The 12,546-nt window shown below is 33.4% G+C and overlaps 1 protein-coding gene across 1 annotated transcript in view; it reads left to right on the top strand.

Moving 5' to 3' along the window:
- Positions 1–12,546, top strand: part of WDR64 (WD repeat domain 64) — a 149,971-nt gene that overhangs the window by 106,836 nt on the left and 30,589 nt on the right. The window contains exons 19-21 of the mRNA XM_033851972.2: positions 595–631; positions 1,234–1,373; positions 3,054–3,159. Of these exons, the coding sequence (XP_033707863.1) occupies positions 595–631; positions 1,234–1,373; positions 3,054–3,159 (283 nt within the window). The remainder of the gene's footprint in view (positions 1–594; positions 632–1,233; positions 1,374–3,053; positions 3,160–12,546) is intronic.

The raw sequence follows: 12,546 nt of genomic DNA, 5'->3' as shown, positions 1-12,546 counted from the left end.
TTCAAACTGTGTTCTCAGTTCCAATTTTATATATTTTTACACATTTCATTTCTAGTTAGGATTTTGTCTGAAGGAAAGTTTTCACTGCATAAATTATTTTAAAAGCACTAGCTTAGTGGAAAAAAATAAACTTGTAAAGATGTGTGTCAGACAGACTTGCACTTAAATCCAAGCGCTCCATTTATTATCTGATTAGCTTTAGAGATGTCACTTAATCTCTGAGTTTCTGTTTCTTCATCAATAACAAGGGAATAATAAAACCTAACTGGCATGGTTGTGAATGGAATTAGAGATCATATACACCAAGAACACAGCATGAACTAGGTATTTAACTATTCTCGTTATTATGCTACACCGGAGCCACTAGGAAAAGGTTGTGTTACAAATACCCTATTTATGAGCATGAAAATCTCTTAATACACCTTTTCAAAGAATTAATTAAAAAATAACTTTAAACCTAATCCTTAAAAAAAAACAAACTTTAAACCTAATGCTTAGAGATATAAATTTAACTATGAAAAAAATCTATTCATCCGATATATCTCATTTCCTTCCAATGTCATAGAAATATTATCTTTTTCTCCCCAAATTCAGGAAAGCAAACAGAGCATACATGACAGTGAGGTTAAAGGTCGGTATGAAATCTCCTCTCTTCCTTATAAAACAATTCCTTTGCAATAGGGAGTTTAGGTGATAGAATACTTCTAATTAACATATATTCTTTTTGTGACTAAATGTTAAGGTGCTATAGAATTCCGTAGCCTAAGAAGCAGAATTTCCATTAGGATGATACCTTTTAGTTACTAGTTAGTTAGTTAGTTACTACTAACTCTAGATTTTAAAAATCCAAAATATTACTGAGCGTCTTAGTCTTCAGCCCATTTCCCTAAAACTTATACTAGATTCATAAGCCATTTTGTAATGTGTAAGACTTATACTGGATGTATATCTAGTTTTAGCTGCTATGTACAGTGCAAAGCCTTTTTCAGTAGAATCCAAAATGAGCCCTCTTAGTTCTTTCCAGTGATACAGGATTCCATTTGTTAATGGTTTTTTGTTCTCTGCCTGATTGAAGTTCTCTGGGATTAAAAAAATTCTAGACAAAAGAATGTGGGGTTCTTTTTGTTTTGTTTTGTTTTGTTGCTATTTTCTTACCTGCCTCCTCTTTTACATTCTATAAAATTTGAAATTCCAAGTATAACAAACACTGGTAACTCACTAATTTTCCAACAGGTGAGCAAAAAGATGTCATGGTAGGTGAGCGACAGCCAGTGGACAAAAAACATCTGGAAAGCACCAATTTAACAGATACTCAACCAACTATCCTTGTCACTGCACATGAGGATGGACATCTCCGCTTGTGGACCTTGGAGGTGATGGGGCCTGTTATTTTCCTGGAACAGCAAAGAATAGGAAAGATAAAAAGGATTATTGAATAAACCTTAGCCTTCTAAGGTTCCGTATAGCATCTAATTCTATTATTGTTCAATCTTCTAGTCAATATCCTAGTTTTTCAGCCTGCTCACTGAAAATACGACTCAAAATTTATAATAGGTCAGTTTTGTAACTCAGAAGATCAAATCATCAACACTGCTAAGACAACGACTGTATTTCAAATCTTTCTTTACATTGAGCTATGAATACAACCCACCATATATTTCACTGGATATTTAAATAACATTAGATAATATAAATGATGAATATATCATTAAAGAATGTAAGAACACTGAAATGTTGAATATACATAAACTTTTAGTTATCCAAACTATTGGAAGAAGTTATTACAATAGTATTAAGAGTCCTTAAACATTTTACAGTGAAAAAATAACTTTCATGTACTAAAAGATTTTAAATGATTTGAGGGTGGAAAGTGGGGCAGGGTTTGAATTGGGAGTCCAGAAATGACAGAAGGAAGGATCTTGGGTAGACTGATGATGATGACAATGAAATTTTTAGAGAGGCAAGGGAGGTAGCACCACTTGTAAGGCTCCTTTCTAGAGGGAAACCCAGAAAACAGCAAGTTTTGTATGGCAGATAGTGAGATCCAACAACACAGAACAGCATAGCTGTCTGTTGGATAAAACCTCCCAGTTGATCAGTTGACTCTTAACTTATTAATGAGAAACTCTTGGATTGAAAATGCTACAAAATATTGTAGCAATAATTTTCCCTGTGATGATCCTGGTATTTGAGCAGTGCTTTTTTTCTTCCCCGATAAATAGATAATAAAAGTGTGAGAGCAATAGAAGGAGAAAAGGTTATATCTAACTAAATCATAGGAAACAAGCGGCAGATTCAAATTTTTTCTTCCTAAGCTTCAATGTTTAATCTCCAAGTAGAGAAATGTATATGAAAGTCCTTCCCAGTGATGACTTATACTAAATGCCAAAAAACACTCTGCCAAATTTCAATCCTTATCTTGCGCCAATATTCAAAATTAGATATTTCTGAAAAGGCGAATACAATATTCTCGCTTAAAATAAGTGAGATACACTTAAATCTGAAAAGAATGTTTATTTAAAAGGAGAATATGGGGCTTCCCTGGTGGCGCAGTGGTTGAGAGTCCGCCTGCCGGTGCGGGGGACACGGGTTCGTGCCCTGGTCTGGGAGGATCCCACATGCCGTGGAGCTGCTGGGCCCGTGAGCCATGGCCACTGAGCCTGCACGTCCAGAGCCTGTGCTCCTCAACGGGAGAGGCCACGGCGGTGAGAGGTCCGCGTACCACAAAAAAAAAAAAAAAAAGAATATGTCACTGGAAAAGGGTTGAGGAACTGCATGAAAAGGGTCATGGGAAGTGAGCAAAAACAACCCTCAGGTATAGAGGTGATCTACAATAATCAGTCTAAATGCTTATAATTATGATAATAGTCTCCACTTTTATCAATATTTAATTTCAAAGAAATAAGTCCCTATAGATAATTTCAAATTATTTTTATTACAAAGAAGAGAATCATGTTACAATTAGTAGACGTAGTTCTTTGGATAAATTATTTATCGAGAAACTCAACTCCAATATTGATATTTTATAGAATTTATTATCATACTTTATACAGGGAAGACTACTGAAAGATATTCTACCTTTCACAAAACATGCTGCCATTTCTCTGACATCGCTGTATACTGATTCATGTACCAGGATACTACTGACTGGAAATGTGGGTAAGTCACTACTCTTATGTAGTTGGTCACAGGTATCTTAACAAACTGCATGGTATAAAAATGGATATAGGAAAATATGTGACATTTATTGAGACAAAAGGAAGGATGCCCAAGCTGTCAAATGAACAGAAGAATGAATGAATGTCAGGAAAACCTATTTCATTCCTAACTCTTTATTTAAAGTAAGACATCTATTTCTTCTGTCTTTAAATTGGGTATAGGACTACCCATCCCCTTACTTTACATGTTGGGAAGAATGTAAAGTTTTCATTTTTAATCTTAAAAGGGTTATGTTGCATTAATCTTTATTCTAAAGGGAGCAATGTCATGAATTAGAGAAGAAAGAGATTATTTTTCTTAATAGGGGACTTTTTATATTTATTGTTATAACTACTACAGTTGGTCTTAATTCTTTCATGTAACACTATTCTTTTTTTTAATGCTTCCTTTCTATTTCCTTTCTTCTGTCTTTTGAATTAAGCTTAAGTTTTCTTTTCTTCTCTCTAATACTTTGAAAGATTATGTATATGCATAATCTTATGCACATGCATATGTAAATACAGTTTTTAATTTTACTAGTGTTTACTTTTAAGTTTAAAAAAAATCAGTTTATTAGAAGTTAGACTGAAACCTCATCTTTCCAGGTAAACAGAAAGCTTAGCCTACATTACCTGTCTCTTTTTCCCATAGCCACTCCTTCACTTATTATTTGCTAATGTAATCTCGAGATTTGCATCCAGATACTGCTATTACATTAATATTTATATTTTACATCTCCTGTTTTAAAAATGTTTTTTCATTTCAAAAGTTATTTTACAAAAGTTGCAACAAATTATTTCATACCAACAATTATTTGAGTCTTCTGGAGATTATAGAAAATAATTGTTTATGTTTGCATTCAGTATTACCAGTAGGTTTACAATATTTATTTAAAGTTACCTTTACTTAAATGAACTTATTTACAAAATAGAAACAGACTCACAGACATAGAAAACAAACTTATGGTTACCAAAGGGGAAAGCGGTGGAGGAAGGATAAATTAGGAGTTTGAGATCAGGAGATACAAACTACTATACAGAAAATACATAAACAACAAGGTCCTACTGTATAGCACAGGGAACTATATTCAATATCTTGTAATAAACTGTGATGGAAAAGAATCTGAAAAAGAATATACATGTATAACTGAATCACTTTTCTGTACACCAGAAACTATCACAAATCAACTATACTTCAATAAAAATAAATGAATAAAGTTATCTTTATTTTATCTGTTTCTTATTGCTCATCACCAGTCCTTTTATACTCTGATAATCTTATTCTTGACTTCTTATTTTTATTTATCTGTCAATCTTCATAGTTTCCACAAACACTGTTTCTGTTTGTAGTAGAATAGAGAAATCTAAAATCAGGCAAATTGTGCTCCTTCTTGTATATTTTTGCACAAACTTTACCTTCTATATGGTAAGCCTTTTCTAACAAAATACATAGAACTAAAATTTGAAATTATCTACAAAATCCCTAGAATGCACCTCTTTTACGGTTATCCCTCTTTGTCTCTGCCCAGAACAATTTTTCTATCATGTAAGCCATCTACTTCTTGAGATTTGTAGTTTTTGCTGTGGCCTAGAAAAATAGGGTGGGGGTGCATTTGGGATCCAATCCAGTCTCGTGTATATTATAATTAAAGAAGACCTCCTAGATTCTGACCTTAAGCTTCCTTTATCTGTGCTTTGGTGGATACTAGAAGAACTTTTATGGGGGTTGCTAGTGAGTCACTATTTTAATCAGGCATCCTCAGACACCATTAGTTGTTGCTTTTCTGTTGTTATTAAACAGGGTTTATCTTTTAGATCAGTTTTAGGTTCACAGAAAATTTAAGCATAAATTGCAGAGTGCTCATATACACCTTACCCCTACTGCCACACTGCACACAGCCTCCCCCATTTTCAACATTCTGCACCAGAGTGATACATTTGTTACAGTCAATGAACCTACACTGACATATAATAATCACCCAAAGTCCATAATGTATAATATTGACTTACAACAAATGTGTAATGACATGTATCTACCACTACAGTATCATACAGAGTAGTTTCAATATCCTACAAAAACCCTGTGCCCAGCCTATTTATCCTTCCCTCCTCTCTTAACCCAGCAATCACTGATCTTTAATGTCTCTCCACAGTTTTGGCTTTTCCAGAATGTCATGTGGTTGAAATCATATAGTATGCAGCCTTTTCAGATTGGCTTCCTTCACTTAGTAATGTGCATGTAAGGTTCTTCTCTGTCTTTTCATAGTTTGATAGCTCATTTCTTTTTAATGCTGAATAGTATTCCGTTGTCTGAATGCACTACAGCTTATCCATTCACCTACTGAAGGTCATCTTGGTTACTTTCAAATTTTGGCAATTATGAATAAAGCTGCTATAAATATTTAGCTGCAGGTTTTTGTGAGGACATACACTTTCAACTCATTTGGGTAAACACCAAGGAGCATGAGTTCTGGATCTCCTGGTAAGAGTATGTTTAGTTTTGTAAGAAGCTGCCAAAATGTCTTCCAAAGTAGCGGTACAACTTTGCATTCCCACCAACAATAAATGAAAGCTCCTGTTGCTCCACATCCTCACCAGCATTTGATGTTGTCAGTGTTTTGGAAATTGGCCATTCTAAGAGGTGTGTAGTGATAGTGGCTTTAATTTCCATTTCTACAATGACATAAGATGTGGAGCATCTTTTCATATATGTATTGCCTTCTTCGATGTTGTGTATGCTCAGATTTTTTTGCCTATTTTTTAATAGACTTACTTGTTTTCTGATTGTTCTTTGAGTTTCAAGAGTTCTTTGTATATTTTAGATAAAAGTCCTTTATCAGATATATCTTTGCAAATATTTTCTCCTGGCTTGTCTTCTTGCTCCCTTGATGGTACTTTTTGTAGAGCAGTAGTTTTAAATTTTAATGAAGTCCAACTTATCAATGATTTGCTTCACAGATCATGCCTTTGGTGCTGTATCTAAAAGTCATTACCAAACTTAAGGTCATCTAAATTTTCTTCTAGGACTTTTATAGTTTTGCATTTTATATTTAGATCTATGATTCATCTTCAGTTTTTTTGTGTATGAAGGGTACAAAATCTGTATCTAGATTGAGAGTGTTTTTTTTTTAATCATGAGTGTGTATTGGATTTTGTCAGATGTTTTATCTGCATCTATTGATGTGATCGTATGATTTTTCTTCTTTAGCCTGTGGATATGGTGAATTGCATTCACTGATTTTCAAATGTTGAACCAGCCTTCTATACCTAGGATAAATCTGATTAAGTCATTGTATATAACTTTTTTATATTGCTTATTTTGTTGAGGAATTTTGCATCTATATTTATAAGAGATTTTGGTCTGTAGTTTTCTTTTATTGAAATATCTTTGTCTGGTTTTGGTATTATAGTAATCCTGGCCTCATAAAATGAGTAAATAACTATTCCCTGTGCATCTGTCTTCTGAAAGAGACTGTAAAGAATTGATATTCTTCCTTAAATGTATGGTGGAATTCATCATTAAATCCAAGTTGTCCTGATGTTTTCTGTTTTGGAAGATTATTAATTACTGATTTAATTTCTTTAATAATATAAACCTATGTAACAAAACAAGCTTTGGTAAATTTAACAAAATTAGAATCATTTCAAGCATCTTTTTCTACCACAATGCTATGAGACTAGAAATCAACTGTAAGGGGAAAAAGCTATAAAAAACACAAACACTTGGAGGCTAAACAATATGTTACTAAATAATGAATGGATCACTGTAGAAATCAAAGAGGAATCAGAAAATACCTGGAGACAAATGAGAATGAAAAGAGAACAATCCAAAAATCTATGGGTCACAGCAAAATCTGTTCTAAGAGGAAATTTTCTAGTAATACAAGCTTATGTCGGGAAACAAGGAAAATCTCAAATAACCTAATCTTACACCTAAATCAACAAGAGAAAGAAGAATAAGCAAAGCCAAAAGCTACTAAAGGGAAAGAAATCATAAAGATCAGAGCAGAAATAGATGAAATAGAGACTAAGTAAACAATAGAAAAGATCAATGAAACTAAATTCTGGTTCTTTGAAAAGATAAACAAAATTGATAAACCTCTAGCCAGACTCATCAAGAAAAAAAGAGAAAGGGCCCAAATCAGTAAAATCAGAAATGAAAAAGGAGAAGTTAAAATGGACACCACAGAAATACAAAGGAACATAAGAGACTACTATGAACAACTAGATGCCAATAAAATGGACAACCTAGAAGAAATGGACAAATTCTTAGCAATGTACAATCTCCTAAGATTGAACCAGGAAGAAATAGAAAATATGAACAGACAAATTACCAGTACTGAAATTGAATCAGCAGTTTTAAAACTCCCAACAAACAAAAGTCCAGGACCAGATGGCTTCACAGGTGAATTCTACCAAACATTTAGAGAACAGTTAACACATATCCTTCTCAAACTATTCCAAAAAACTGCAGAGGAAGGAATGCTTCTGAACTAATTCTATTGTACAAGGCCAGAATCACCCTGATACCAAAACCAGACAAAGATATGACAAAAAACAAAAATTACAGGCCAATATTGCTGATAAAAACAGAGGAAAAACTCCTCAACAAAATACTAGCAAACTGAATCCAGCAACACATTAAAAGGATCATACACCATGATCAATTGGGATTTATCCCAGGGATGCAAGGATTCTTCAATATATGCAAATCAATCAATGTGATACACCATATTAACAAACTGAAGAATAAAAAACATATGATCATCTCAATAGATGCAGAAGAAGCTTTTGACAAAATTCAACACCTATTTATGATAAAAACTCTCCAGAAAGTATGCATAGAGGGAAACTACCTCAACATAATAAAAGCCATATATGACAAACTCACAGCTAACATCATATTCAATGGTGAAGAGCTGAAAGCATTTCCTCTAAGATCAGGAAAAAGACAAGGATGTCCACTCTCTCCACTTTTATTCAACATAGTTTTGGAAGTCCTAGCCATGGCAAGCAGAGAAGAAAAAGAAAATGAATCCAAATTGGAAAAGGAGAAGTAAAACTGTCACTTTTTGAGGATGACATGATACTACACATAGAAAATCCTAAAGAAGCTACCAGAAAACTACTAGAGCTCATCAATGAATTCAGTAAAGTTGCAGAATACAAAATAAATACACAGAAATCTGTTTCATTTCTATACACTAACAACGAACTATCAGAAAAAGAAATTTAGAAACAAAACCCATTTACCATTGCATCAAAAAGAATAAAATACCTGGAATAAATCTACCTAAGGAGGTAAAAGACCTATACTTAAAAAACTACAAGTCTCTGATGAAGGAAATTGAAGATGACACAAACAGACAGAGAGATATACAGTGTTCATGAATTGGAAGAATTAGCATTGTTAAAATGACCATACTACCCAAGGTAATCTACAGACTCAATGCAATCCCTATCAAAATACCAATGACATTTTTTCACAAAACTAGGGCAAACAATTTAAAAAATTTGTACGGGAACACAAAGACCTTGAATAGCCAAAACAACCTTGAGAAAGAAGAACAGAGCTGGAGAAACCATACTCCCTGACTTCAGACTATATTACAAAGCTACAGTAATCAAAATAGTATGATACTGGTGGAAAAAAAAAGATACACAGATCAGTAGAACAGAATACAGAGCCCAGAAATAAACCCACACACTTATGGTCAATTAATTGATGACAAAGGAGGCAAGAGTATACAATGGAGAAAAGACAGTCTCATCAATAAGTTGTGCTGGGAAAACTGGGCAGCTACATGTAAAATAATGAAGTTAGAACACTTTCTCATACCATATACAAAAATAAACTCTAAATGGATTAAATATCTAAATGTAAGACAGAAAACCATAAAACTCCTTGAGGAAAACATAGGCAGAACACTCTTTGACATAAATTGTAGCAATATATATATTTTTTGTATCTGTCTGCCAAAGCAAAAGAAATAAAAGCAAAAATAAACAAGTGGGAACTAATTAAAGTTAAAAGTTTTGCACAGAGAAGGAAACCATTGACAAAATGAAGAAACAACCAAAATGAATGGGAGAAAATATTTGCAATTGATATTAACTGTATAAGGGATTAATATCCAAAGTACATAAACAGCTCATATGAATCAACATTAAAAAAATAAAACTCCAAAACTCGGACTTCCCTGGTGGAGTCATGCAGTGGTTAAGACTCTGCACGCCCAATGCAGGGGTCCTGGGTTTGATCCCCGGCCTGGGAACTAGATCCCACATGCATGCTGCAACAAAGAGTTCACATGCCACAACTAAGGAGCCAGTGAGCCACAACTAAGGAGCTGGTGAGCTGCAACTAAGGAGCCCATGAGCCGCAACTAAGGAGCCCAGCTACCACAACTAAGACCTGATGCAACCAAATTAAAAAAATAAATCCAATTTTAAAAAATGGGCTGAAGAACTGAATTGACATTTTTTCCCAAAGAGGACATGCAGATGGCCAACAGGCACAGGAAAAGATGCTCAACATCACTAATCATCAGCAAAATGCAAATCAAAACCACAATGAGATAACACCTCACACCTGTCAGAATGGCTAACATCAAAAAGTTTACAAATAACAAATGTTGGTGAGGATGTGGAGAAAAGGGAAGCCTTCTACACTGTTGGTGGGAATGTAAATTGGTGCAACCACTGTGGAAAACAGTATGAGGGTTTCTCAAAAAACTATAAATAGACCATATGACCCAACAGTTCCACTCTTGGGTATATATCTGAAAAAAACAGAACACTAATTCAAGAAAAATACACCTAATGTTCATAGTAGCATTATTTACAATTGCCAAGATATGGAAGCAACCTACATGCCCATTAACAGATGAATGGGCAGAGAAGATGTGATATATATATAATGGAATACTACTCAGCCATAAAAGAGAATGAAATTTTGCCATTTGCAAAAACATGGATGGACTTGGAGGGTATTATGCTAAGTGAAATAAGCCACACAGAGAAAGACAAATACTGTATGATATCACTTATATGTGGAATCTTAAAAAAAACTAATGCATATAATAGAAGAAAATAGAGAACAAGCTAGTGGTTACCAGTGGGGAGAGGGAAGCAGGGGGTAAGATAGGAGTAGGGAATTAAGAAATACAAGCTATTATGTATAAAATAAATAAGCTACAAGAATATATTTTACAATATAGGGAATATAGCCAATATTTTATAATAACTTTAAATAGAGTATAACCTTTAAAAATTGTGGATCATCATGTTGTACACCTGTGACATATAATATTATACATCAATTATATCTCACTTTTTAAAAGTTTTAAAAATGTAGGCCTGTACAGATTGTCTAGCTTCTTGTGTGAGTTTTGGCAGATTGTGCTCTCATGGAATTGGTCCATTTAATCTGGGTTATTAAATTTGTGGGCATAGAGTTCATAGTATTCCTTTATTATCCTTTTAGTGCCCATGAGGCCTGTAGTGATGTCCCCTCTTAATTAATGATATTAGTAATTTATGTTTTCTCTCTTTTTTCTTAGTTAGCAGTGCTTTATCATTTTATTCATCTTTTCAAACAAGCAACTTTTGGTTTTGTTGATTTTTTTCTGTTGATTTTCTACTTTTAGTTTAATAGATTACTGTTCTAATTTTTATTATTTCTCTTCCTCTGCTTACTTTGGATTTAATTTACTCTTCTTTTTCTAGTTTCCTAAGGTGAAACTTAGATTATTTATTTTAGATATTTCTTCTTTTCTAATATATACATCTAATGCTATAAATTTCTCTTATAAGCACTGTTTTCACTGCTTTCCACAAATTTTGATAAGGTGTATTTTCACTTTCATTTAGTTAAAAATATTTTTAAATTTCTATAGAGATTTCTTTATTGACCTATTATTTAGAAGTGTGTTGTTTAATCTCCAAGTATTTTGAGATTTTCCAGCTTAATTTTTGTTGTTGATTTCTAATTTAATTCCATTGTGCCATTTCTTACATTGAGAGCATACATTTTATGATTTCCATCCTTTTAAATTTGTTAAGGTGTGATTTATGGCTCAGAAAGTGGTCTATCTCAGTAAATGTTCCATGAGAGCTTGAGAAGTATGTGTATTCTGCTGCTGTTTGATGAAGTAATCTATGGATGTCAATTATATCCATGTTGATTGATGGTGCTGTTTAGTTCAACTATGTCCTTACTGATTTTCTGTCCATTTCTGATAGTTGGGTGTTGAAGTCTCCAACTATAAACATGGATTCATCTATTCCTCCTTGTGATTCTGTATTTTGATGCTCTATTATGCACATACATGTTAAGGATTGTTATGTCTTCTTGAAGTATCAACCCCTTTATCATTATGTAATGCCCCTCTTTGTCCCTGATAATTTTCCTTGCTCTGAAGACTTCCTTTTTGAAAGTAATAATAGGTACTCCTACTTTTTTTTTATTGGTGTTAGCACAATACATCTTTCTCTTTACTTTTCATCTATATGTGTCTTTATATTTAAAGTGGATTTTTTGTGGATAACATATAGTTGGGTGTTACCTTTTATTCTATTCTGACAATCTCTGTCTTTTAATTGGTTTATTCAGCTGTTGACCTCTAAAGTGATCACTGATATAGTTGAATTAATATCTACCATATTTCTTACTGTTTTCTCTTTGATGCCCTTGTTTTTTGTCCCTTCTTTTGTCTTCTACTATTTTTCTGCCTTTTGTGGTTTTAAGTGAGCATTTTATATGATTCCATTTTCCCTCCATTCTTAGCATATCAAATATACTCCTTTTAAAATTTTGTTTATTTATTTGTTTGTTTTTGAGTGCAGGGCATGAGTCTGTTGCTGCTGCTGGCACTGAGTGGTCAGAGCCTCGGCCTGGCCTGCCAACCTGGGCATCTCTTCCCTGACAAGCACCCTGCACCTCGTTATCAAGTAGCAACCATGGAACATTTTCTTAACTTTTAAAAGTGGTCTCCCCAGAATTTACAATATATATTTACATCAAATCCATGTCCACTTTCAAATAATAACACTATACCACTTCACAGGTAGTGCAAGTACCTTATAAGATAAAAGTATTCCTAATTCTTCTATCACTTAACATCCTTGCTGTCTTTCATTTCAAGTATTCATAAGCTATAATCATCAAATACAGTTGCTGTTATTATTTTGAATAAACTGTTATCTATTAGTTTTTATCTTCATTCTTTCTCTTATGCATGTCTTTCTTTATGTAAATTTGAGTTTCTGACCTGTATCTTTTTCCTTCTCTCTTAAGAACTTTAAAAAACAGTTCTTGCAAGGCAGGCTTACTGGCAATAAAAACTCT

This window comes from Tursiops truncatus, chromosome 1 (genome assembly GCF_011762595.2).
Source record: "Tursiops truncatus isolate mTurTru1 chromosome 1, mTurTru1.mat.Y, whole genome shotgun sequence".
NCBI lineage: Eukaryota > Metazoa > Chordata > Mammalia > Artiodactyla > Delphinidae > Tursiops > Tursiops truncatus.
Note: the sequence above shows the minus strand (reverse complement) of the source record. Positions and strands in the feature narration are given on the sequence as shown.